We start from the raw sequence: 27,080 nt of genomic DNA, 5'->3' as shown, positions 1-27,080 counted from the left end.
TTGTGCTTATTATTGTTTTTATTATTAAAAAAATTCTTGACTCTTAAATATAAGTTATGCTATGGATCTACCTCATTTTTTTTGTTTAATTAGGGATGCACCTCCTTTGGACGAACTCCTTAATTACTTAGGTCTTCTACGAAGAACATATTCAAGAATATGACAAAACTTTCAGTATCACGGTTGAATTTTACAAAATTATTAAAGCTTACATGATTATCTTTGTGAAATATGCTTTCTGAAAGCATCATATACATGATGCACAAATAAGAATGATTGCACTCCAGCTCTTATGTTTGCTAAATAAATTAATGTAGAAAAAAATTGTTACTTAACATCCAGATATAAAACATCTTCATTAACCATCAAAAGGATGTTGTAAATAAATAGTTGTATAAATTTGCATAACCATGAAAACGTATAAAAGGGGGCCACATCATAATAACTCGCTTCGGGCCACCAAAATGTCAGGGCCGGCCCTGTTTCTTTCTACTTCAAACCATCTTCATGTCTGAAAGTGACTCACTCAAAGATAAGTATCGGTCAACCATCTACTTGCAAGTTGCACACAAACCTTAATCTCTTTCTCCCCTCTATTTCTCTTTGCATCTCTGTCTCCGCATCCCTGTTTCAAAAATGTAAGAAGAAACTCTCTTCGATGGTTTAAAAAAAGAAAACCTTGAGTAGGATACAGAGATCTAAGTCAATTTGAAGGATCATAGCTCCAAAAAGTTTGATAGAGTATGATGTTGATTATCTGGGTGAGAATAATATATATATTTGCAGCAACTATGGATGCCAATGCAAATGAAAATTACATTAATTAGGGTGTCATTAATTAAATTTTGAAAGTTCAAAAAGATTTCGTAAGGTTTCTTTTATGTAAGTTTAATGAAAATAATTTAGATGTTTATAATTTCTTATACTATACTTGAGCAAACCCACGCTCTGTGTATGATTTTTTGCAACGTGTAAATCTTGAATAATATGTGTGAGCTTCTGTAGACCTTACTATGTGCAAAATTTACACGTAGAAAAATTAATGGATACAAAAACAATTTACCAAAGGAGTTTTGACAAAATAAACTTATATACATACACGAACAAAATGTTGGGTTACATTTTTATAGTTCCATTTGGGCCTCACAAAAGTCTGGGGCCGGCCCTGAACCCTTCTGTCTACCAATGCATCCTCAAACAGTCTGTTAGTTCATAACACCAGAGTTTCCTCTAAGGCTCTAAACAATGGTCAGTGTGGTTGACCTATTGAAAATTGTGGCCAACAAATTAGATACTTAACAAGTCATTCCTTACCAAAGTTTTAGGGACATGGAATGATTTTTGGGCTCGGGGTCTTCGAACGTCACATTGGCAAACTTGGGAACTAGTTCAACTAGTTAGATTTATAAATTTACTTACCAGATGTAACGAGTTTGAAGAATCCTCTTACGCCTACTAAAGTTCGCACCTATTTATTTAAATTTCTAACTTTCGTAGATTAGTTGATGTGTGCAAGCTGGTTCATGTCACAACCGTCTCTCGAAGAAAGAAGGTGTTAGGTGCCCAACCATTTAAGCATGGTGATGGTTCGAAATACAAGGTTAAGTACAAAATTCACATCCTCCTATGTATCATTCAAAAATAGAGGGATTTCACCAATATGAAGTGGTTTGAAAATGAAAATGACATGGATATGTGTAAAATGCATGAATTAATGAGATAACTAGCTTAAATATTACAGACTTATTGTGATATGTCACTTCTACACATCTAACCATCATTAATGGCTTCCATCTTTACAATTCTATTCATTTTTCTTATTGAAGTATGGGCTTCCCTTTTAGTAGAATCCAAGGTTTTCATGGTTTTAATGGAGGATGATCCTGTTGTTTCTTACAAAGACAATGTGATAAGGTTTACCCCTATATTTTCCCTTTTTATTCTTGTAGTTCAATAGAGTAACTATTTAGCTAAATTTTGTTGGTGTTTGTAGGAGTGATGAAGATGTTATGTTATACAAGGAAAGTGTGGTTTCAGGACATGATATGTTTTTAGAGTCTCACCTTGCAACCGGTTCTTACACGAAACTCTATAGTTACACTCATCTTCTCAACGGGTTCGCCCTCCACACCACGTCGCAAGAGGTAAAAAAATTATTCATTATAGATAAGAGTATTATTAACAACTAATGAAATCTAAAAGAGAAAACCTTTTTCAAACTGTGGTTTTACGATTCCACCCCGTATGTCAAGGGTTCGAGAGACGGAATTATACCGCCTTAAAGTATGCTGACCTTTTAAAAAAGATAAAAAAAAAAAATAGATATGTCTATTTTTTACTTTTGAAGTGAGGACTGGATCCTAGAAGGAGTGATTTTTAGTTTCTAAAATCTGTGGAAAAAAGTGTCTATAACGGTAGCGAAAAGTATATGAAACCGTCGTCTATTATATTTGATTAACTGTTGATGATACTATTTGAAGGTTATTGAAGTTCTAAGAAATGCAAGTGGAGTTAGAAACATCCATGAAGATATCAAGATGAAGAAATTGACAACCCACACACCTGAGTTTCTAGGAATTCCTTCTGGTGTTTGGCCAAACTTGGGAGGAGCTCGAAACGGTGGCAATGGGGTTGTGATAGGTATTATTGACACAGGGATAAATCCAGACCATCCTAGCTTTTCTGATAGATCAGATTCTGCTTTTTCTTCCTCTTTGTCATCGACGGAAGATGGTTCAAGTGATATAAATCATGGGTTCAGAGGGAAATGTGAGACTGGAAACGGATTCCCTGACTCAGCTTGTGATGGTAAGATAGCCGGGGCACGTTACTTTTCTCGTGCTGCCACGGTTGCGGGTGATTTTAATGCTACTCGTGATTATGCATCGCCTTTTGATGCCGATGGCCATGGAAGGCAAGTTTTATTATCTCCTTTCTCTTCTGTTACCAGGGCCAAACACTCCAAACATCACTTTTATTCTCAGTCCACTGGGCCTAATTCACTTGAACGTCGGCCTGCTACCTTTCAGAAAGATAGTACCTCAAGGCTTATCGACCTTGCAAATTCTTATTCCACGCGATGTGGGATAATGTTAATAAATATATGTGAAATTCCGCTCTAATATGGGTTATTTGATTTATGCCTTGTCATATCTTTGTTTCTAGATCTAAATGTTTTTTGTGATTTTATGTTAATGATGAACAGTCATACAGCCTCAACTGCTGCCGGAAATTATCGAACCCCAGTGCTTGTTAATGGATATAGCTACGGTTACTCAAGCGGCATGGCACCTGGAGCTCGGTATAACTTTTAGTCTCATTACTTGTTGTAGTATCGATCAACTGAAATATGCTAATAGTCCCACATAGACAAATGAAAGTTTCACAACCAAGGATATAGTCTCATGGCAGAATAGTCACACTTTTCTTTGGAAATGTGAGACTATTCTGGCGTGTCAGAATAGTCTCACATTTCCAAAGAAAAGTCTCATGACCAAGAATATAATATCTAGGACCTCTGTTCTTCGTTAATTACCTTACGAGAATTGCTAAACTAATAGAATCTTAACAAATATGTGTGTTACTTGTTGTACAGGATTGCTGTTTATAAAGCACTATACACATTTGGAGGCTATATGTCTGATGTTGTAGCTGCAGTAGATCAGGTATATGTGGGGGGGAATTTTGGAAAATAATTAAGTAATATATGATTATGTAAGAAAATTAGAAATAATTAAGTAATTATATTTGCGCTCGAAATAATTAGGTTTAAATTTCAACGCAATTTCAGGCAGTTGAAGATGGAGTAGACATACTTAGTCTCTCAATAGGACCATCAAGTGTTCCTCCTGGTCCTTCTGCTTTTCTTAATGTGCTTGACATGGAACTCTTATTTGCTACAAAAGCTGGTGTTTTGGTTGTTCAAGCAGTAGGCAACGGTGGCCCTTCTTCTTCGTCTATTCTCTCTTTTAGCCCATGGATTACAAGTATCGCTGCCTCAATCATCGATCGTAAATATATTAATTCAATCGAATTAGGCGATGGAGAGAGTTATACTGGCACCGGACTTGCACGTAAGCAATCCTACTTTAACATTTTTCCCTTTCATCCGTTCATAGTTTTTCTTGGGCATGTCTTGTCTTTATTAAAATAATATCAATGTGATTTTAGAGGCAAATGATGTTTCACTTAGTCCCACATTGCTTGGGAATGTATTTTGGACATAAGTCAAACGTATTGATTACCTTATCTTAGACTAAGGTTTGGCCTTATGGGTACGTAGTTTGACGCCTAGACGATCAAATAGAGAAGTTCAAGATTACTTGCGAGTCGTTTCACCCTAGAAAAGTAAAAAAGAGTTAGTTGGGTAACGTACCGAGACTTGCTTATATTCATGAGTACCACAAAATGGACCTAAATATAGTTTCTTTTTTCACTTCCTTGTTTTTTGTCCAGCTCCTACCGCAGGAGAAAGCCTTTACCAGATAGCTGCAGCAGTAGATGTCTGTACTGGAAATACGAGCGTTGTCACTGTCGAAAGTTGTCAAAATCCCGACACCTTTATCAAAACCTTGGCTAAAGGGAAGTTGATAATATGCACATACACATTCGACTTCGAATCTGAAGCAGCAAGTATAGCAACAGTTGCAGACACCATGGAAAAAATTGAAGCAGCTGGATTTATAATCACAATGGATCCTGACCTTGGTTCAGAGCAAGTTAGAGGAACTACTGTAACTTTCAGAGTGCCAGGCATTGTACTAAACAATATGCAAGCCTCAGCTGTAAGTCTACTTACGATCCTGACCTCTTTTATGTTATTATTTCGTCGAATGAGATAAGAAACTTTGGACTAACTTCATTTTCTTTTTATAGGCTTTGTGGGAGTACTACAATGCAAATACCATTCGAAATAGGCGAGGAGGAGCAGTGGATTTTACCGCGACAGCGAGGATTCTTGATGGAAGACAGGCCACGTATATAGGGCAGGCACCGATAGTGGCATCATACTCTTCTAGAGGCCCCGACGTGAACAACGCATTATTACAAACTGCAGATGTTCTAAAACCTAATGTCATGGCTCCTGGTTCCTCAATATGGGCTGCTTGGAGTCCCACTAGTGAAGGAGATCACTACATTAGAGGTACATTTCACTCCAAACTCTACATTCTTTCACATATTTTACATGCTTCTTTCGCTCGCAATGTACTTCTTTGTGAGTGGACGGGGACCTTTTTTCTAAATTGAAGGTTTAGAGTCACCTACATACCTATATCAACATGAGCCCGAGCTTATTTAGCCGTTCTTTTTCTCAAAAGAAAAACTAATATCGCCCTATAATTTAACCTTTTAATCCTCGTCGTTTTATTATATGATGATCTGCAAGATAAAGTTAACGTAATCACTTTCCTGAAACATATCGATTGTAACAAAAAGTGGACTTAAGAAGTGTTAGAACTTCGAATAATCCAACATCACTTGTGGAAAGGAAAGATGGTGGTCAGTTTATAAGCGTGAGAAAATAGTTCACTTCTTGAATTTCTTTTTTCAGCAAAAGAGATCCAAAACTAACCACCAAGGGATCGGAACCTGGGCTATGACAGCCCAATAGTCTGTCGAAGTCACAAACTGATGCATGAGGGGGGATTGTTAAGTTGACTCATCAATTGTGGAAAAGGAATAAGCTGGTCAGACTATAAGTTTCGTAGAAAGTTTTGCCTCTTAAGCTAGCTTTCGGGTGAGAGTCTCGAGGCCACCCAACCAAACAAGAAACAAACTACTTTCCAAGAGAGTGTTGTTTAGAAGTTTAGGTCGAAACATTTTGTGACACTAATTGTCTTATAAGAAATGTGTTGTTTTCCGTGTGTGTTTGTAGGACAACATTTTGCTCTTGTATCCGGTACAAGCATGGCAACACCACACATAGCAGGTATTGCTGCACTTATCAAACAAAAACACCCAACATGGAGTCCAGCAGCTATCACTTCTGCTATGATGACAACTGCAAATGTAACAGACAGATTTGGGTCACCAATTTTAGCTCAATCATCAAACCAACTTATTACCGCGACACCTTTCGACTATGGTTCAGGCTTCGTAAACCCTACTAGAGCACTCGATCCAGGACTAGTATTTGACACCGATTTCAAAAACTATGTACAATTCTTATGTCTTGTTCCGGGTGTAGACGATGAGTCTGTAAGACGAGCAGTCGGTGTTGAGTGCCCAGCTGTAAAGAAAAGATGGTGTTCGGATTTGAATACAGCAAGCGTGACGGTTTCTAATTTGGTTGGTTCAAGAAAGGTTACTAGAAGAGTAACAAATGTAGGCACTGAACCTGAGATGTATGATGTGACTATAAAGGAACCGAGGGGTGTTTCGGTTACAGTATCTCCAGAAGTGTTTCTGATAAAACCCAACCGAACTAAGGTTCTTCAAATTGTTCTTGATGCAAAGGAAGCAACAAACGAGTACACATTTGGGCAGATGTTATTGACAGGAGATAAGTTTCATGTAGTTAGAATTCCACTTGCTGTTTATGTTACTAGCTCCATTGGGTCTTAAAATCTGTACTAGAGAAGTAGTTTAGGCGACGGCTGCATAAAACCGTTGTGGTTTAGTTTCTCATTGAGAAATTTTCGACTTTAGGTAGTAATCTAGTATGTATTCTGTTAGCAAAACTTTCTCTTGACTTGAACTCGTTCATTAATTTAAGCATCGTTGGTTTTAACTTAACGGGTTTCAAATGATGTACAGAGTTGGATTATCACAATAATTCTATTGGTAAATTCCTCCTCCTTGTTGTCTTCTCAACGTACACGGTTACTAGTACAGCCTTCTCTGAACAAGAAACGCCCTCGGCAATGCTGAAATTACTGCCTTGATTAATGTAAGCTTGACCCCCCCTCTCGACAAAATTTTTGCCTTTCGAGCTGAAAGTTTTCTATTGATCCTCTCCAGATCTGGATCCCACAAGGCTTTGTTCCTGAATGCTTCTCCCAAGGGTAGGTTTTGTTCATGATCTCCATTTGTACTCAAATCTCATTTTCTCCACAGTTTGACAAAGGAAAATAGGAAATCTCAGCTGACTCTGTCGTAAGCTTTGACTACAAGCCCTCTTCTCCTCCTAATCTTCTAGAATCAATTAATTCATTAGAGATTAAGGCTCCATCAAGAATTTGTCTTCTGCCAAAACGGCACCATGGAAATGAGAGATCATTTGATCTAACACCTTGGATAGTCTTGTTGCCGGTAGCTTAATAACGATCTTATAAGGTCTACCCACTAACCCTTCGAGAAAAAAAAAACTAAAAACTATAAATGGAAGAAAAACATTGGCACATCCAATGGCAAGAGAGTGAGGGCAGACAAAGTCAAGCAGGTGATCCAAGGTATTCTCCACTGTGAAGAGGTATAAACCTCTATAGATGTTTGTCTCGGATGAAGCCGAGATGGAGAGGTAAACTCGATGAAGCCGAGTGAGATGGTGATGTGAGCTCGGATTGAAGTCGAGGACGAGAGATGTAAGTGAGACCGAGAGGGAGAGAGTAGAACGAGATTGAGATCGACTGATAGAGAGAGGTAAACATAAAGTAAATAACACAATAGTTTACGTGGTTCGGTCGGAGGATCACGACCTACATCCACGGAGAAAGCCATTCATGGCTGATTTATATTATCTCCACAATCGTGAGATTGATTGGTTACAGACTCGAAGACTCAATGCAACTCAACTCAATATAAAATACATAGAAGTCACTTCTATTTATAGAGTGATTCGGGTATTCTTATCATCCTAGGACTCTATCTAGGATAAGAACAAATAATGTCTTCATATATCTTGGACGGTTGATACGGATATCTTCGGATATCTACGGATCTCGATTTATCTCGATCTTTATACTCTAACACTCCCCCTCAAGTTGGAAGCGGAACTTGTGGAGTTTCCAACTTGAAAATTCAACTTGGAAAAGATCGATGTTGCTTGCATACGATCGGATTCAAACTTGAACTTGAACTTGAATTTTAATTTTTGTGTAATGTCGAACAATTGCCAATGGTGCTGAATTCTTCGTCTGCAACTTGAACTTGTAGTCGACATAAACTTGATATAATAATATTGTCTTTCGTAAGCTTGAATCTCATTCTTTTCTTCTTTGCTTTATTTCTTTCTCGAACTTAAATAAAAATTTGATGAGAGGGAGGTGAGCTTCAAATTTATCAACAAACTAAGGAGGAACCGATACCATATGTAGTTGATGATGGAAGAGAGGAACCGGTGGATCCACGAAGAGGATGATGAAGACATAGTGTCACAAAAAAAAGAGATAGGTGACAGAAAGATAGCGTCTCGAAAACATGTGAAATTTCACACTCACGTGAGAGAAACCATGAGGGAGAGATTACAACCCACGAGTGATATCGTGAGGAAGAGAGATATAGCCGAGAGATAAGCTCGTCGGATTATAAACCGAGAGGAAGATGGTGGATTACTCACAAGACTGAAAAGAAATCAGTGGTGGCTAATAGGGTGATGTCCAAATATTGGTCTAAGAAAAGGCCGAAAAAGTCAATCGGCGGAAAGAGAGGAAGCGGTCGTCGGTTGAAAAAAAAACCGAGGAGAAGAAACCAGCTGATGTGTCACCGAGTGAGATAAAATCGGTGGTGGGACAATGGAAGTTGCCCAAAAGTACATGAGATGTAGATTGGTGATAGGAAGATCGGAAAATATATCGAAAAAATATAGGTTCAATGCAGCAGTTGTGTCCGTAATGTTTAATACGCAATGAGCTTTTTATTTTCTTCAGCTAAGACATATACGAAGTCATGGACAGAGAGGCAAAAAGACTGATAATGTGACGCCGTTTCCTACAAGTCCATGGAGAACCTAACCAGGAGAACTTTTTTGGAATGATGCCCTCTCATCTTCAAAGAGGCATAGTTTGAATTTAAAACACCATCACTAGCAGAAAAACCTGTAGATGCATGGGCTGGTTCATCTCAAACAATAGAAGAAAGCCAATCTACTAATCAAGAACCCTCTTCGAGAGCGCAACGTGATCTCTACTTGATCAATAATCAGTAGGAGAAAGAGAAATTGAATAACACATGTCTTGGAGATCTTTCTTTTCCAATAACAGCAAGGTCTCTACTTGATCCACCAACGGATGTATATTGAATCACAACTAAATTGGATAGATAGATAGTTGTAACATGATTTGAAAAGAAATTCAATCCACAAGAATGATGATTGAAATACAATAGATTGAGGGAAAGCGGAAATTGGACCGGATAACATCTCACTTGATTCAATGGGATAACACCATGATGGAAAGAAGATGATTTCAGATTTGTTTTCGTCGTATTCCACATCGGAAAACGATAAGAAACCGAAGGAAATCCATAAGAATGGGAAAGAAAAAAAAAATTGACCAAGTAGGTGATTGAGAATAAAATCACAACGAGAAAGTTGGAAATTTAGCGAATTCGAATAATTTGGAATACTTCAATTTAATCGTAACGAGGCAAAGGTGGTTGATTGAGATACAAACCAGATGTTCAAGACTTTAAGACTTGAAATTATAACACCATTAGGGTTTTGAAATTATAGGACAGAGAATTGAACTGTTGCCGGTAAGGGAATAATAACAACACTAGGGTTGTTAGATTATGATAGGCACGTAGAAAGCCATTGGAGCATGTTACTGTGATCAGGTCTCCACCCTTAGTGACATGGGCATGTGGGTGTGATATCTTGTAGATTTAATACCCAAGTGAATAACGAATATCAATGGAAAACACAAGATAATCTTGGATATAATTTCTTCTTGAAAATCCATAAGAAGACGACCGAAAAACACAAGATAATCTTGGATATTTGAAAATAATCGGCTAAGAGATTGATCGATTATTAATTACAACGATTAAAAAATCGTGGAATGCGGAAGCGAGATATGAAACAGGACTGAAACGAAACCTGCTCTTGATACCATGTGAAGAGGTATAAACCTCTATAGATGTTTGTCTCGGATGAAGCCGAGATGGAGAGGTAAACTCGATGAAGCCGAGTGAGATGGTGATGTGAGCTCGGATTGAAGTCGAGGACGAGAGATGTAAGTGAGACCGAGAGGGAGAGAGTAGAACGAGATTGAGATCGACTGATAGAGAGAGGTAAACATAAAGTAAATAACACAATAGTTTACGTGGTTCGGTCGGAGGATCACGACCTACATCCACGGAGAAAGCCATTCATGGCTGATTTATATTATCTCCACAATCGTGAGATTGATTGGTTACAGACTCGAAGACTCAATGCAACTCAACTCAATATAAAATACATAGAAGTCACTTCTATTTATAGAGTGATTCGGGTATTCTTATCATCCTAGGACTCTATCTAGGATAAGTACAAATAATGTCTTCATATATCTTGGACGGTTGATACGGATATCTTCGGATATCTACGGATCTCGATTTATCTCGATCTTTATACTCTAACATCCACCATTGTAAGGAAAAAGTAATAATTCGGAGAATTAGGATTTCCTTAGGCTTTTTTTTTTTGTTGAGAGATTTCCTTAGGCTTAGAATCTTATTTCTAGGATCTCAACTCTGACAAACCTAGCAACCCGATGTCTAATTTTAGCATCTCATGATCCTCCCAGACTGATCTTTGAAAGTATCATGCTTAAAGAAGTATTCATTGAATGAATGAGTAGTCAGACGTTTATTCACTGTCAAAAGAGATAGTTCAACCTGATGATCAAAAAAATGAAAGTTGAGATTTCAACCGTAACTGAAACCCTAACAATCAATCAAAAGAAATACTCCTAAAACCGTAAATGATCAAAATAATGGACAGGTTGATTACAAAATTCCTGATAAAAATAACTACTGATGAAACCCTAAATCAATCAACAGAATGGACAGATTGATAACAGAATTTCTACCAAAAGAAACACAGAAACCCTAAATCAACCAGAAGATTGGGTAACGAAGAAAGGGTTTTTCTGGATTTTCTTGAAGATATAGAGAGAAGAGTACAGAGGAGTAAGGGAGTGAGAGGTATAATCAGAGGGAAAAAGGGAAATTGGAATTTATAGAGATGAATGAAAGCGTGGTAAGAACTTTAGGACGTTGGATTAAAATGATATCTACCGTTCATTCGGAATAGAGATCAGAATTTGAAAGTATAGGCGAGAAATATCTTCTTCAACAATTTTGAACTCAACGGCTACTGCTCAACGGCTACATAGCGGGAAATATCTTCTTCAGGAATTTTGAACCAACCGCTACAATAGTGAAAGAGTGGGAACTGGGAAGTAGTTCAACAAAAAAAAAATAGGTAAAAAGACCCTAAACCCAACCTTCTAAAGGCACCGGGCCAAAAAGCTGTTGGCATCTGAAAATTTTATTGACTCGGGTCAATGACCATTGACCCGAGTTCTCTATAAGCACCTGATTTCCCTCTCTTTCTTTCTCTCCTCTCTCTCTACATCTTCATGTTCTAATCACAGAGAAATCAAACAAGAAGCAGGATAGAATACATGATTAATTGTTTACATCAAACTCATCACTCTCTCTCTCTCCCTTTTAAATAAATCACTGAAAAAAAGTATATATAAGAGAGAGTAATTCTAAATCTTATAGCAATCTTACCTCATTAATCCAAAAAACTAGGTTCCTGAAATTCAACAGAAAATAATGATATAAAATTTATGGAACAAAAGATTTTCATACTTGTTTCAATACCCAAACGTCCAGTACCCGTTTCAATTTATGGAACAAACAAATATATGGAACAAAGAAATTTTGAACAAAGAAAATAATGATATAAACTAAGTTCCAGTACCCAAACCACCAGCCAAAGAAGTTGTGTTGCCGTTTCTAGGGTTTCTCTTGATCCTTGTCTGGTTTTAACCACATTCGGGTTTGGTTTCTCGGGCCAAGGAGCTCCTCCCCTTCGGCGGATTTGTATAGAGAGAGGTTAGAGAGGAATTTTCTTTTATTTTCGAGAGAGAGTGAGGAAATAAAAGTTGTTTTGAAGAAGGTAATGGACAGAGTTAACAGAGAAAGCACCGGTGCCCACATAATTAGTTGGTGCTAATAGAGAAAAGAGCGGCTGGCTCTGGTGCTAACAGAGATGGATGCTAACAGCCTTCTGACCCGGTGCCTTTAGAAGCACCCAACCCTGTTTATTTCTTGTTCCAGGTTTTTCTTGGTATCACTTGGTGGGAGTTATCTCTAATAGTGTATGTGTGTCGGTTTGGTGTGTTTCCAACACCAGTGTATAGGATCATAACTTCCAAATGGTTGTTATTAGTTTGTTATGAGTTGTTAGATAGTTAGTTATTATTAGGTGAGAATTTGTTACTTTTGGTCTTTAAAATATCAACGTAATCTTTTGAGTTTAATAAGAAATCTGTTTGCAACTAATTTGGAGTGTCTGGAATCTAATTTGAAACATTAAGCAAAATGGACGAAACTTGATGCAGACTCTGACTTGTGAAATTAGATGGGTTATATCACAGGGACAACAAAGAAAAAACACTTACCCGAGAACATGTAGGTCTTTTGATAATCTCGTTTGATTATAACCACTACTCACTAGATAAGATCCTAACTATACTAACCATACAAAGTCTAGATTTTGATTAGTTTAGGATAGTCCTTTATAAACATTTTTAAAAGTCTTTGTAATTCTTAATAATTCTCTACCATCTAGAAGGGTTTAGACAGAGACTATTATAGAGCTTATGTTAGTTACTATTCCATTAGATCCAAAACAGGTTAGACAAATAATGTGGAACCGGAACATCATAAAGATAAGCATAAGAGAGACGATGTTTGAATTGGAGAGTGGAGAAGAAAATGAGGAGAAATGAGCAAGCAAGAGACAATAACATATTAGTCATTTTGTCGTCTAATAGAATTTTTGTTGAAATAGAGAGTAGTTTTTTTTTGTTACAAAGGGGAGAAAGAGTAGCTACCTACTAAGGAAGGACAAATTCACTTTGGAAAGAGATACATTAAAAAACAAAATGTCTCGCTCATTTCATCTTCTAGCTTGGGGAAAAGAGCGAGGCCCAATTTGCATTTGAGCTTAAAGAATAGAGAGATAGTGATAAGAGAGAACAAAGAGGCTCGGCCAAGTGAATATTCGACCGCACTAGAAGCACTAATACATCAATTTTTGTAAACTACTTTTGAGGGAGTTGTTTTGTTCCAAATTTGCAAGTTTTTATTGTTCTCAATTAGATACGAGGGCATACAAGGGGCTTTTCTTTCGAGTTTTGATCATTTCTACCGTTATAAAGTCTGTTTTCAAGATTCTAAATGTATTGTAGTCATAGTTGATACCCTCATCAGCCCCCTTTGGTGCTTATGTTGCCAAAAAGATCAACATCCTTGCTCCAATTAAATGAAGCTTTTCAACCATGAAATCAGGATATAATTGTTTTGCTTCACAGATGGGCAATTATAACTGCTAAAGCATATAAACCAAAAACAGAGCATATATTAACTAATAACCACATCATATAACAATCCTTAAAGATCTTCGAAAACATTGTAAGCTCTTAAACAAGTCATCTACTAAACAAACGTGGAGACCTGCATCAATATATGCTTATTCTCCTTATCTACCATCTGTTCTATAACGTGATAACTCGTCTAGTTTATAAGAACATAAATCCATGATCTTACGAGGTAAAAGGAGAGAAGAGGACTCCAAATGATTTGCAGAGTTTTGCAGTAACCAAGTTTGTCTTCATCCAGCAGAAAAAAAAAAATAATACAGGTTTTCTAGTTCGTAGCTTGGATCCGGATAATACAATCATAGCCAGGAAACTTACAGGTCTCCTGGCATTGAAATTAAGACCAGGGAAATGAAAGCGATGAACGATTAGCCCATCAAAAGTATGGTCTGTACCTCATCGGGCGCCTGAATCTTGGAGCCTTACTGCAAATAGAAAAAGAGAAAAGAAGGCAATCAGATTTCAGAGCAATCGGCAAACTGCCACATGATATAATAGTTAAAGAAGAAATACAGTAAGAAAAAGTTGGTGGTTCATGACATGAGTTTCTGCAGACTTGGGTGATTATAATACCCTAGCGAACAGGAGTACAGGACTAATTTCCAAGTTCAATCGGGAAGTTCACAGTTTTACACAAATTTATCTCCATATTTTGAAGTTTAACTTTTACGCAGTTCCATCACCTGATAAATCAATACCGAGATACTATTCTATATAGGAACTCCTTTTTAGTATTTTGCTTTTTGCAATGTCAAGTATTAAAGATACATATGCAGGACACTCCGGTACTTCTTGACGCCTATAGTCCCTTCAGCGGGTATATTGTGAGATTATGTGTTTATCTAATGCATATACGACAAAACCTTGTAGGAATATACCTATGTTCATGTGTATAATGTAACAATGTTTGATCCAATGTCAAAACTGTATTTATAAAGAGAAATAGTTAAATAAAACAATACACTGTATGCAGCATTACCCATGTTGTTGGCCTTCTTCCACTCATTCGGTCCGACAACTCTTACCATTGTGTCATTGGTTCCAGTACCAATGCCCAAATTAGACGGGAAGTCGGGAACAAATCAACCTTATCATGTAAACAACGGCCCAATGGCCCTCCATATACCTCGAATTATTTTATTAGTTTTAGCTGCTCTCACATCCTCACAACCTCCTTGAATTTGAGATGCCACTGAAGTTTCCAGAATGTCTTTGTAGGTTTTAAGTGGTGACACAAAAGGTCCCTAACATAACTAAAATTTATGATTTCCATTGTTTTAGTGAAATTCACTTAGCACAATAAAAAGAGTACGGAAATACTAACCTAGGCCCCTAAAAATATATTTGGAGAACAAAATGGAAAATCAAATACAAAAGAACCATCTTCCACTTAATGTAGCTCATCCAAAACCATGAAAAATAACAACTCATGAGTTTGGAGGAGAGGGAAGGAGAAGCAATACCTGGAAGCAATCACGTTTAGATTGTTCTTCTTCTTGAACCGTACTTTCGGAGGGGGTGACAGTAGATTAATCTTCCTTTTTTTTTTCTTTTATATATTTTTTTACTTTTTAATTTTATTTTTCTTTTCAGATATCTTTTTCCCTTTCTATCATTTTCAAAGGGTATTTTTTCCTCTATTTTTTTTTCTCAACCTTCCCATATCACCACAATTGTAACATATACCATGTTGTCAGTACTTGCTTGCCTTCGCGATCAAATTTGTGAAGGCATCATCATCCCCTTGTAGTCTTTGGTTCGATTCTCGGAGTCCATAAACAGGGAAGAGAAACCGCATCTGGAAAACTGTAGAAAGTTCTACTTCTTGCATAATATTTTCATAGTCAAAAACTACCACGTCACTTTTTCCTTTTTTCCTCTTTCATTTTTTCCCGGATTTCAACAAAAATCCTCTTTCCTTTTATCTCCTTTTCAAGGGTATTTCTTTTTTCATTCTTTTCATAACCCCTTTATATCATCCATAATAACTAAGACAAGTATCTTTGTGCATGTGAAATCCAAAAGTCCTAATGTGCAATATATCATTTGGTAAGTTTTTCTAGTCTAATATATCCAAAAGAAGTAACTCAAAGAGGAAGACCAAAGCATTTCGATTTATGATCTACGAATGATACGGTAGGTATCCAACTAGCAAGAGGCTATTCGTGATAACATTAATATTCATTTTATAATGTTAATATTTTTTTGTTTAAGACAACCAATTTTTCATCAGGTAAATTTGCTAACTCTTGAACGTAAAAGGAAATGCTAAATCTGAATATGAACTATTACGAGTATAGTCTGGTTTAAGCCTTATTAGAGCTATAGCAATGGTAAATAAATGACAGCACTTACAGTTCCTCGACGGCAAGTGGTCAGGAACATGATTTACTTAACAGTATGATGCAACTAAGATGTACTATTAATTACTTAACTATTTTTTTTTATAGATTAGATTGAATATATAGAAGAAGAAAGAATATACAACGAAAATGTTATAAGAATATAACTTTTCTTAACTAGTTATAATGTTGATATTGTAACACTGTACTCAAAACATTGCCTCATGTCACTTAGGCTACAGCCTACTCGTGGTTTTAGTTAGGAGACATTTTTACTATAATGTCACAAACATTTAATTGTTCCCGGCTTCAGGATTAGGCAGATCTAGAAGGGGGACACATACCCTAAACTACATGTCTGTGACTTCCATGGGGTTTAAGGTCTTTTCAAGACCAATATAGAAATATTAATACCTACATGTACATAAATATAATATTTCTTATGTCCTTTTCCTATATTACTCCTTGGGAGTTTCATATCCAACGAGATTGAAGAAAATAAGGGAGTCAGTTTGGAGTCTTCAGACTCAGCCATGACTCCAAGGAACTAGAATATAGCTGCCAATTCATATGCAAGCCACCTCGTCAGCACAGTTTATGAAACAATAATTTATGCAATGTTAGCCAAGTACCGGAGAAGCAACTTCTATTTGTTGTTGTTGTTTACATGAAATTTTCTATTAGGAATGTATAGCTTCTTCAAGATATCAATGAGGATATCACTACTTCCCTTAACTCGCAGATAATACAAGGGAAGGTTGCACTTTTCCACAAAGGTCCAAAATCTAAACGAAGTAGATGATTATTAGCAGCTTTTCTGTGAAAAACATTAGAAGCCTAATTCGGGTCGTGCTTTGCTCTCCATTGAGGACAGCAGGGCTAAATTTTTGTTGTGAAGTTTTTGGCACTCTTCAAAAACCAAGCTAACCTTAGCAAAAACAACTATAGATAAAAAGGAGAAGTACAGAATAAGAATGTATACCCGTATCCATAAGGTGACGGAAAGAAGGGTGCTGGCATGAAAGGTCTCCGTCCTCTAAATCCAAGATATGGATTAGGCCGCCTTCCTCTGAATTGCTTCATTCCAGGCACGTTAGTTCGCTTGGCAGATACCTGTATAACAAGCATACTCATGTTAGAACAAGAAAATGGAAAGATTAAGATACGGCGAGATGATCCAAAGTTGGAGTACCTTCAATAGACGCCCATGCAACTCCGACTCATTTAACAGGAGAGCGTTCTGAACAGCATCTGTCTCGACAAACTCCACATAAGCAAAGCCTTTTGGCTGACCAAACTTGTCTGTCAAAATTGTTACTCGGTTCACCGTTCCACATGATTGGAAATGCTGCTGAACTTCCTCAGGTGTACAAGCATAGTCCACCTACAACCACATTATGCAGGACATGATGAAAACCGAACGTCCGAAATTAATTTTATGTGGTTCAGTATTATCATATCTGAGACTAGAAGAAGTAATGAAGACATCAAGATATCAAAATATGAAATCCAACTTCCACCAGGCCTAATAACGAGAAAGAATTGAACAAATTATAAGACTGGTCCAATCCAAAACATAAAATTTCAATTGAAAACACTTACAAATATGAACTATTTTGGGACATCCATGTATTAGTATCCCACAACACTAGATTAATGTGCAGAGCTGTACATAAGAACTATGATAGTGCTCAACGCATTAGTTTTCTAATTTTTATAGATCACATTAGTTACAAAAATCACGTGAGTCCTTCAATTGACACAGAACCCATTTAATCAAACTGACAACCAAAACTCAGAGACGTTGAATTCAATATTGCTTACGTAGTCAATTAAAAACCAAAAAAAACCACTCGCTTTTTCGTAATAACAGTAAATTAATCATGTCTTTGTGCGAAATATACTAAGAACTCGTTCTTTCTACTTATTGTGTTCCTAAGTCCTAATGGGATTTACTTTCACCTTATTTCTACCAAATGTGTGCACATTAGAATATTCTACAATCGAATAGGGGGAAGTTACTCTAACCAAGTTACATGACAGTGCTCGAAGCTCATACCATAGGCTGCGTTGCCACTCTGGATACAGTGAGTCAGCCGCCAGAAATTTTCTTATTTTAGGAAATCAACAATGACAAAGTTGAAATAACAACCTCAACGTGATCTACTATCATGATTGTTACAGATTAGTCACCTTACAATTTCATAGTTTTAGTAAGATATAACGTTAAGTATACCCACCCACCTACTTCGAAATTCGAATATCCGAGGCTACTTACAGCAGAAACCACATGTAAATATTGCCAGCATTCAATAGAATCAATACCTCTTCTAAACGATACACTTAGTGTGTTAGTTCAAATCAGCAATCAAAACCAAAAAAGTTTCCAGTACGAGACAGGTACCATGTTTCTTGTTGTTTTATCGTTTATCTCATCTATTTGAATCACCATTGCATCAAGTTAAAACTAAATTCTGAAAACTCCAATAAATGCTAACCGAGAAAACGAGCAGTATGCCGTCATTTGAGAAAAGTACCAAAGCTACCTAAACCAAAATATGTTCCAGTACGTGACAGTACCACGTTTCTTGTTGTTTTATCATTTATCTCATCTAATTCAATCACCATTGCATCAACTAAAAACTAAATTCTGAAAGCTCCAAATAAGAACCATTAATCTTTACTACTATATCTTCAAAAAATCTTCACTACTGTAAGCTAGAAAATAAGAAATTAAGACCTCGTAAACAACGCTTATATGGAAATAGGAGATGAATCATGAATGCTATCCGAAGTAAAATATATCAAAAGACGGAACATCCCAGAAATATCAGTAAATAGCAGTCAATTAAAAATAAAATGGAATAACAAAATAGAAACATTTTACTGAATGCACATACATTGCCAACATATATGGAGCGCGAATCAACTTCTTCTTTTTCAGCATCAGTTGCAGAAGTACCAGAGGGATCTATTTTTAAGACAACCAACAAACGAAAATGAATTATGATAAACATCTAAACTGGATATATTCCATAATGCTACTGATAATCCAACATAGGGAAGAAAAAACACGAAAAAAAAACTTGAGTGTAGTCGAGGTTATGAATATGAAATACACAAATAACAATCCCAGACAACTTCAATCATTCAACCACAGAGTGAAATATACCTAGAGCTCAATAGCTTTACATAGCCCAGTGCCTACTTGAGTGGTAATGTATCTTTATTTACACCAAGACAGTATTTCAAAGAGGTGGCGACACCACTTTAGATGGAGGTCACTTAAAACAAGGATTTGATTGTTTCTATAGCATAATATTCAACGAATATCCAGTAACATCTTACCTATCAAATAGGAGGCACATACAATACATCATGCGATGATGATAGGTATACGACAGGATGATAGTTAATTGGTAGCATGTTAAGATATAGGCACCTACATGCTCATGAAAACCCATTTTTCTCCTCTACCTGCTAAACCTTTACTCGTTCAATATACCCAAAATTTATTCAACCAGAGAACAGTAAATTGCATCAAGATTGTGACTAGTATGAACTTAAATATGTGCATCCAAACAGCCTTCGGTTCCTTTATACTCGTAATTTATCGAATCAATATAACAAAGATTAATACATAGTATCTACAATCTACGACGATAAAACAACAGGGATAATTCACTTCACGTCTCGTCTCTTCACTGTTCTTGACTTCCTAAAAACTATTTTTTTTTTTTTAATTGATCAAAAAGATATCATCCTACTCGATTTCGTCATTACCCCCAAATCCCTAAAAAAAAAGACTAAATCGGATCTGTTATTGCAAACATAACTAGCTAGTTAATCAATCTAGAGAGGAATTAAAGGGGAAATTACCTTGGACAGCGCCCATTTCTTTCTCAACTTTAGCTTGCATCTCACGAAGAGCACCAGCTTCATCTTCGATCTCTTTCAGCCTCTTCTTCATCTCTTCCAAGTTCTGTCAAAAAAAGCACAAAAATCAAATAAGGAAAAAAAGAAAGGGATGAAGTATTATTATTAGGGTTTGAGAGATGAAGTAGAGAAAAGGGACCTCTTTAGAATTAGGATCATCAGTATCGTCAGCCCTAGATAAATCTATATCAGTGTCCATTTCAGCTTCATCTGGGATTTCAGCTCCATAAACTTCATGCTCGCCTTGTTCGTTATCATGCTCGTATTCGTGTTCGTTCTGCTCGTCCATCTCTCTCTCTCTCTCTTGTTTAGGGTTTGGTGTTTTCTGGCTTGGATTGAGGTAAGAAGAAGCCGAGTCCCTTGACCTTTCAATTGATTCAAAGGTTAGTTTCGTAAAACCAGATTACGGTTTCAACAACTAAAAGAGTTCTTAGAAAAAAAGTGAACCCGACGTGAATCGAACACGCAACCTTCTGATCTGGAGTCAGACGCGCTACCATTGCGCCACGGATCCATACATGAATGAGAATCGATTATTATGCAAGATGTCTGTCGCTTTTAAAAACATAAAAAAAACAAAGACAAAATGTACTCTTTCCCCGCCTAAAAAAAATAAATAAATGTTGTGAAAAATAAAGGAGGGAAGAAGAAGGACAATGGAAATATATTAACCAAGAGATTGGAGACAAGAAGAACTAGATTTATATTCATATGTTTGTAGAGAATTCTCTACATTGGTATATTGAGTACTATGATACATTGGTTTGATCCATTGATTTTGATCCATCTTCATTAGCAAGTAACCTCTTTATATAGGCATTTAGCTAGATGAGTTGCACATCCAATAGGTACACAATAATGGAGCTTGAATACAAAGTAATGGTAGAAAACCTATGGTGGTGGGAGTTACAATTGGTGGTGGTCATCCACCATAAATCTAATATTTATAACACCCCCCCTGGATGTCCACCACATCAGAAATTGTCTCATTAAAACCTTACTAGGAAAACCCAATGGGACAAAACCATAGTAAAGGAAAAAGAGTACAAATTCTTTGTTCATGTACATCTTTTATGTACACATAATCTGCCTCATTAAAACCTTGTTAAGAAAAACCTCGTGGGGAAAAAAATCTTAACGAAGGAAAAAGAGTACAGTGTGAAAATATAGTATGCAGTGTTTTCATAAACTTGCTCTCCCTCATGAAGGTTGAGGGCGTTGTTCAACCTTCTATTGTTATCTTCCTTGTGACATATATACACAAAAATATAATAAGTAGCATTTCACATTCCATGTGGCATCCATATAATGCTTCAAAGTTTATGCATACTTACGATTGAAGTTTGTTAAATCCTCCAGGGATTTCAGTTGAACTCACTTTTTAAGTGATTCGTATTTGTCATATACATCGATAAGATAATTATAATATTTTTTAAATAAATGTATTAATCACATTTCAATGTGCATTATAAATTTTATGCACAATCCACCTCACACACATAATAGGTGTTAAACTCATCATTCGATGACTAGTTGTCTCGCCAAAACCTTGTCAGGAAAATCCAACGGGACACAACCTGAACGAAGGAAAAAGATTACAACTTTTAAACAAATTATAACGATTTTCAATACGCATTGTTGCCTCGTTAAAACCTTGACAAGGAAAACCCGATGGGACAAAACCTTGAAGAAGGAAAAAGAGTACAACGCGATTGACATTTGTATATGAATGATGGTTGTTTTCTAAAACCACATTACAACACACATAATGTACTGTCTGTACTATATTAGGTACTTCAAGACCTGGATTTCCATGACATATGATAAGTTAAGACAATATGAGTTGCTTTGAAGCTTATAGCCTTTTAGTATTTCAAAATATGTTCATTTTCAAGATTTTCTTTACTCGAATAATCTTTTTCAATACTCTACTGTCAAACTTTGATAAACTCTTTAGGAGTCACAATAGGATTTATAAATACTTAATAATATAATTCAGAGATTTGTAATTCATATTGAAATTTTATAAGTGGACGTCAAATCCTTTATAGACTAAAAGACATTTCTTACACATGTCTACTTTATTACCTTCTGGGTAATTCTTAATTGGTGCTTCGACTTCATGTCTGAAGACTTAATTGGTGCCAACGTAAAAGGTCAATATGTCTCTTTTAACTCATATCCTCTTCAGAGAGTATTATTGAAAACATGAACCGCATTTATTTCTAATTTGATAGCCTCTTCAGGAGGATTCTCGTATCCTCTCCAAGAGTATATGTCACTTTGATCAGCTCAAATCATATTTCATGACCTTTGTCCGTGTATGAGCATATTAAGCTCTGGAAAATATTTATGTTTGGAGGTACAAATCTCAGTACATTAATTGCAAATGGAAGAAACTTGATACTTTTCAAGTATTTTACGACATTGAATATAAGACTTCCTCCCCCTAATGTCGATAGATTTTCGTCTTATTTATGTGCACATACTTCAAGGATGCGACATAGGCGAAAGAGAAATCAATTGCTTCAGGCAAATTTTGATTTCTATTTTTATATCATATGATCTGTTGGACCAAAATTGTTGTCTAATCACAACCTCAGGTGTGAGCAATTTGTTATAATAACAACTTCAGGTGTGATTGATTACATGTGAGGTGTCATCTTCATGCGATTTTTGCTATTACAATCCATCATCACTTTCTTTGTGTATTACAACTTCAGGTATAATATGAAAGCAAATATTCAACAAATTTTATTTCAATGATTTTAACTCGTCGTCATCCATAGACACGAAAGAAAGATATTATCACCACTTGATGAAAATTTTATTGAAATACAAGTACAACCAAAATTGTGATATTATATTCTCGTTAAAAGAATTTCACAAAAAGTGGTTGTCTTTCACCATGAAGAACTTTTTCAAATTTAATCAGAGTATATGTTGGTATAGTAAAATGAGATTCTCAATTTCGTCACTCTATTTTCAATATGAACTCGGTGTAAGATTTTCTCATCACCGTTTAATTATAATCCTTTAATAACCAACGGAAAATAATTTCAGTACTGAAAAATTAGCATTTGTCATTCTTCAGGAATGCGCAAATAATTTTTTGTTTCGAAGGATTTACCCTTTTGGGTGACAATTTACCAACTCATAAGGGATATATGTTTTCATCCTTTGAGATTTTTTTACTCTAGTAATTAATTTAGAATTTTCTAGATTTGAAGAAGTATATACGCCAAACTTCAGGTTTGACAATCTCATATACAAATAGACGTTCCAATTTGATCTTAACCAAAATTTAATGGTTAAATTTCTTCTTTGGAAAAATCTTCATTCACAGATCAAAATATACTCTTATGATACATTCATACAAAATGAAACATTAGTTATGAGAGTAATACCAATTTATTTTGGATGCATAATTTACCTTGACCTTAGCATTCAATAGATTGCATTGATATTCATATTAGTTTGCAATACCAACATTTTCACCATTATCATCTACTTAATTCTAATATTCTTTAGATATGATTCACTATGCCTCAACAATCACAAAATCAATGGTTAGAGATAAGTAAAAATAATAAGTTTGAAACTTTAACAAAGAGAACCCACATACCTTTTAACTTACCAATTACAATTGACCAAACTTACCCATATTTTATTTGTTTGCACCTTGATCAAGTATTTGATAATTTCTTCTTCCCTTTGGCATAGAGCAAATCGTGCTGATAACGTGTTGTGAAAAATAAAGGAGGGAAGAAGAAGGACAATGGAAATATATTAACCAAGAGATTGGAGACAAGAAGAACTAGATTTATATTCATATGTTTGTAGAGAATTCTCTACATTGGTACATTGGTATATTGAGTACTATGATACATTGGTTTGATCCAATGGTTTTGATCCATCTTCATTAGCAAGTAACCTCTTTATATAGGCATTTAGCTAGATGAGTTACACATCCAATAGGCACACAATAATGGAGCTTGAATACAAAGTAATGGTGGAAAACCTATGGTGGTGGGAGTTACAATTGGTGGTGGTCATCCACCATAAATCTAATATTTATAACAATAAACATAAATCACAGCGTGTGGACCAATTATTTGATTCATATCCAATTCCGGGAGAAGAATCTCTCGTTTCAAATCACAAAATTCTTCCGCATTAATGTGTGTCGTTTCTTTCACGAAGTTTAGAAGATTTTGTTCTAGGTACAAATTCAATCAACGATGAAGATGCAGATGATAATAATTCTAAAAAAAACTCAATTAACTAAAGAAGAACCAAAGCTACAAAAATATATTATTCGGGTAGTATTCACTTGTAATATGGAATCCCTAAAACCTAATTCAGGCCAAGTTGTTATTGTTGGTGAACATTATATTTGTGTTGGGTTTCATCAATAAAGTGGGTCTGATTGGCACAGTCATATTACTATGTTATTTCGTGAAGGAAATTGTGGTATGTATATTTATGGGGATTCCTCTGAAAGATCTCAAATGAAGGTTGAGTCGGAGATTGGCTTTTCTAATCACTCAAAAGATAAGATGATTGAAAAACTTTATTATCCTTTTTCACTTGGAAAAGATAAAGTTTTCCCTGTACTTTGTTTGGAAACCAGGAATTTTGATTTTTAATCTTCGCCGTAATGTCCAATTGTTCGCAACCTTTAGTGGTTTTTTTTGTGAAATTTCATTAATGATACACTCACTGAAATAATGGACAGTCTACTTCTGTCTCTTGAAAAATTAAAAGGGGTTACTCCAATGCTCGGATTGATGAAATTGCCGAAAATTTAATGTTTTTCTTTGGGATCCAGGTGAATCGTTTTCTCTTGCTCATTCTCATCAATTTAATTCTTCACACGTTGGTCGGAACCTTGATAGGATAATTAAAGTTGGCATTAATGAAATGGGGTTTGGAACGTGATAGATTGGATGACCAAATTCATAGTGGATTTTTCGGTAGAAAACAATGTGGTGTTTATGATCATATTCATCGAATTACTAGATGACTGGAGATGTAGAAATTTTTGGAAGTTTGTTTCCTAGCATTGATTTTGCAAGTATCTTGTCATTATGGGATTCAGATTCAAGTTCGTGATTTGGTTCATATTTGTCTTCTTCGCATTTTCGGCAAATTTCGTGCGAAGTGGAAATTAAGGATCGCATTGTTGAGTCTCGCTTGAGAGAAAGTTTGTTCTCGGACGGGAAGTATGATGGAGACCATCCATAGTCGCATGGCAATTCGAACTTCTGTAGAAATTGGAGAAATTTGTTGAAGAAAATAACACAAATGTATAGTTTCCTAGGAAAACATATTGATTTCACTTTTTGTCACCATAGTTCCCTCAACTGAGGAGAAATTTTTCGAAGAAAATAAAACAGATATGTAGTTCCCTACAGAAACTTAATCTGGGGGTAATTTTACAAAAATTCTCGAGAGAAATTCTGAACGGATACTAAAAAGTTTTGTCTATTTTTTAATACATTTTGAAATTTGAAAGAAGAAAGAGAAATAAAATTTAACCAAAAATATTTGTCTAGAATTCTTACATCTTGAGCGAGATCTTCATCTATGATACCATTGTGTTGATCGAGTTGGTGGTTGTTGGTTCGATTGTAAAAATATCGTCTTCTTCCATAAAAATAACAACAGAAATATCTTGAGACATATTAAATGTAAGTATGTAATAGAAGAAGAAATTGAGAATAAGTAAACTAGTTGTTTATAGGTAATGGTTGTTGTATAACTTGATTGTAAAGAAAAAAAGAGAGGTATTGTTGTTGGAACAGTTAGGATTTAAAGAAGAAGAAGACAAATAAGAAAAATACCATTAAAAATGTTAAGTTTGTTTTTTTTAACCTCTCCATATCTCGCTATTTAATTTCAAATCCAAAAAAATAACAACTAATACCATTTTAGTATTGGCAAGTAAAGTACAAAAACTGATTTCGTGTTGTAGCTCCCCAACAACTGTACCCAGCTCCCCTTATAGAACGTCAAAAGAAGAAAGGAGAAGAAGAAAGAGAAAGGAGAAGAAGAGAGACAAAAATTATGTTTGAAGGTTCCCGAAAAATTGCCTGGTCGGCGACCTTCGCCGAAGAAGATGATGAGGTGGCGAGAGGGATGAGGTGATGAAACGAAAGAAAAAGGGGGAGACGAGGTGGCTTTTATGTTTTTTATTTTTTAGGGAAATAATTCAATACTGGCCACCAAGGATAGTTCACGAAAAGTTGAAATTGTTCCGACCCAGGGGCCAAATCAGACCGTCGGACACTTATGGGAACCAAAAAGGTGAGTTGGTCACAAATTTGGGGTCAAAACATAATCAACCCCACTTAAAAATATACTATCGTCTCTCTCTAAATTTGTTGTTTATAATATATATGACTAGGTATTGTCTTTCTCTAAATTTGTTTTTTCACAAGAAAGAAGAGACACCGATATATTTTATTTGTATTGTGCATGAATTTAATCCTTTATCAAGTCATTTAATACTTGTAACAGCGTTAGTCAAAATGGTCTGCCACGCTCGTATGACGCAGTCAATACCTAGTCATATATATTAAAACAAGTCTAACGGTTATTTGGGAGATAAATTTAGCAGTTTAGCTTACTGCTAAGCCCGCATCAACCGTATCCAATGGTAAATACAAGACCCTCCTTTTGTAAATTGACACAAAATGGAATGGTATTAGTGGTGATAGTTAATGTTTTGAATATACATAGCATATCGGTTACGATCTGCCCGAAATATCTCTGTCAAATTTAGTTCATACTATTGAAAGCGAGTTTAGTTCACATTATCAACCCACATATTATTCCAAAAGGGATAATTACTGAAACCTCTATGTTTAAAAAACTCTTTACATAAATCCTCAGGTTTCATTTATAACTACGTATATCCCCAAGCTCTGTTAGACTTAACTTCAAAATAGTGAATATTACTTTCTTGCTCATTTACGTTTTACACCACCTTTACTAACTCATTTACATATTACACCAGGTTTTCGAAATGAAGGGACAAGATCAAAATGAAGGGACAAGATCAAACAAAGCTACAGTAATTTTTTTTTACCGTTTTTTAATCCTTTAGAGCCTTACATTTTTCCTAATTAAACCCATGAAACACCCTAAAAACTTCCCCACTACCATCAACAACCATAATTTGGCAGTTAATTTAAGAGTTAATTCCTATATGGCCCCCTACTTTGTGACCAGCTTCCTTTATGGCCCCCTTTTTTTCGTAAAT

At 35.7% G+C, this 27,080-nt stretch overlaps 2 protein-coding genes and 1 non-coding gene across 4 annotated transcripts; 1 reads left to right on the top strand and 2 right to left on the bottom strand.

Annotated features, from left to right (window-relative positions):
- The first annotated feature begins 1,764 nt into the window (after positions 1 to 1,764).
- On the top strand, positions 1,765 to 6,735 carry LOC147544543 (subtilisin-like protease SBT2.5). The gene is made up of 9 exons (XM_086632635.1): positions 1,765 to 1,914; positions 1,994 to 2,144; positions 2,481 to 2,914; positions 3,206 to 3,301; positions 3,596 to 3,665; positions 3,791 to 4,073; positions 4,456 to 4,784; positions 4,876 to 5,143; positions 5,876 to 6,735. Exons 1-9 carry the CDS (start codon positions 1,784 to 1,786, stop codon positions 6,562 to 6,564), a joined length of 2,451 nt encoding a protein of 816 aa, XP_086488761.1. The 5' UTR covers positions 1,765 to 1,783; the 3' UTR covers positions 6,565 to 6,735.
- Positions 6,736 to 13,496: 6,761 nt separating this feature from the next.
- Positions 13,497 to 20,321, bottom strand: LOC147544542 (polyadenylate-binding protein 2-like). Of its 2 annotated transcripts, XR_015223107.1 has the most exons (7): positions 19,953 to 20,321; positions 19,757 to 19,859; positions 18,778 to 18,848; positions 17,070 to 17,261; positions 16,860 to 16,990; positions 14,999 to 15,562; positions 13,497 to 13,960 (listed from the first exon to the last, which is right to left on the bottom strand). XR_015223107.1 is itself a non-coding variant. In XM_086632634.1 (6 exons), the coding sequence occupies exons 1-6, from the start codon at positions 20,100 to 20,102 to the stop codon at positions 13,912 to 13,914; spliced, it is 696 nt and encodes a 231-aa protein (XP_086488760.1). In that variant the 5' UTR covers positions 20,103 to 20,321; the 3' UTR covers positions 13,497 to 13,911. The 2 variants fall into 2 exon arrangements, 1 of the variants encoding a protein (XP_086488760.1); XM_086632634.1 differs by lacking the exon at positions 14,999 to 15,562.
- On the bottom strand, positions 20,256 to 20,327 carry TRNAW-CCA (transfer RNA tryptophan (anticodon CCA)). Its single transcript has one exon. It is a non-coding gene; the product is annotated as a tRNA-Trp (tRNA).
- Between the last annotated feature and the right edge of the window lie 6,753 nt (positions 20,328 to 27,080).

The sequence above is a fragment of the Eschscholzia californica genome, unplaced genomic scaffold (assembly GCF_041429995.1).
Source record: "Eschscholzia californica isolate CP2 unplaced genomic scaffold, dmEscCali1.0.p SCAF_4, whole genome shotgun sequence".
NCBI classification, from domain to species: Eukaryota; Viridiplantae; Streptophyta; class Magnoliopsida; order Ranunculales; family Papaveraceae; genus Eschscholzia; species Eschscholzia californica.
The sequence above is the reverse complement of the archived record's forward strand: the minus strand, read 5'-3'. Positions and strand labels throughout refer to the sequence as shown.

Coding starts and splice junctions, on each gene's coding strand:
- LOC147544543 (XM_086632635.1), top strand. CDS start 1,784: ATGGCTTCCATCTTTACAATTCTATTCATTTTTCTTATTGAAGTATGG. Junction 3,302..3,595: donor GGCATGGCACCTGGAGCTCG/GTATAACTTTTA, acceptor CTTGTTGTACAG/GATTGCTGTTTATAAAGCAC. Junction 4,785..4,875: donor ACAATATGCAAGCCTCAGCT/GTAAGTCTACTT, acceptor TTCTTTTTATAG/GCTTTGTGGGAGTACTACAA.
- LOC147544542 (XM_086632634.1), bottom strand. CDS start 20,102: ATGGACGAGCAGAACGAACACGAATACGAGCATGATAACGAACAAGGC. Junction 18,849..19,756: donor AGAAATGGGCGCTGTCCAAG/GTAATTTCCCCT, acceptor TCTTAAAAATAG/ATCCCTCTGGTACTTCTGCA. Junction 13,961..16,859: donor CCGTCACCTTATGGATACGG/GTATACATTCTT, acceptor TTCTATTTGCAG/TAAGGCTCCAAGATTCAGGC.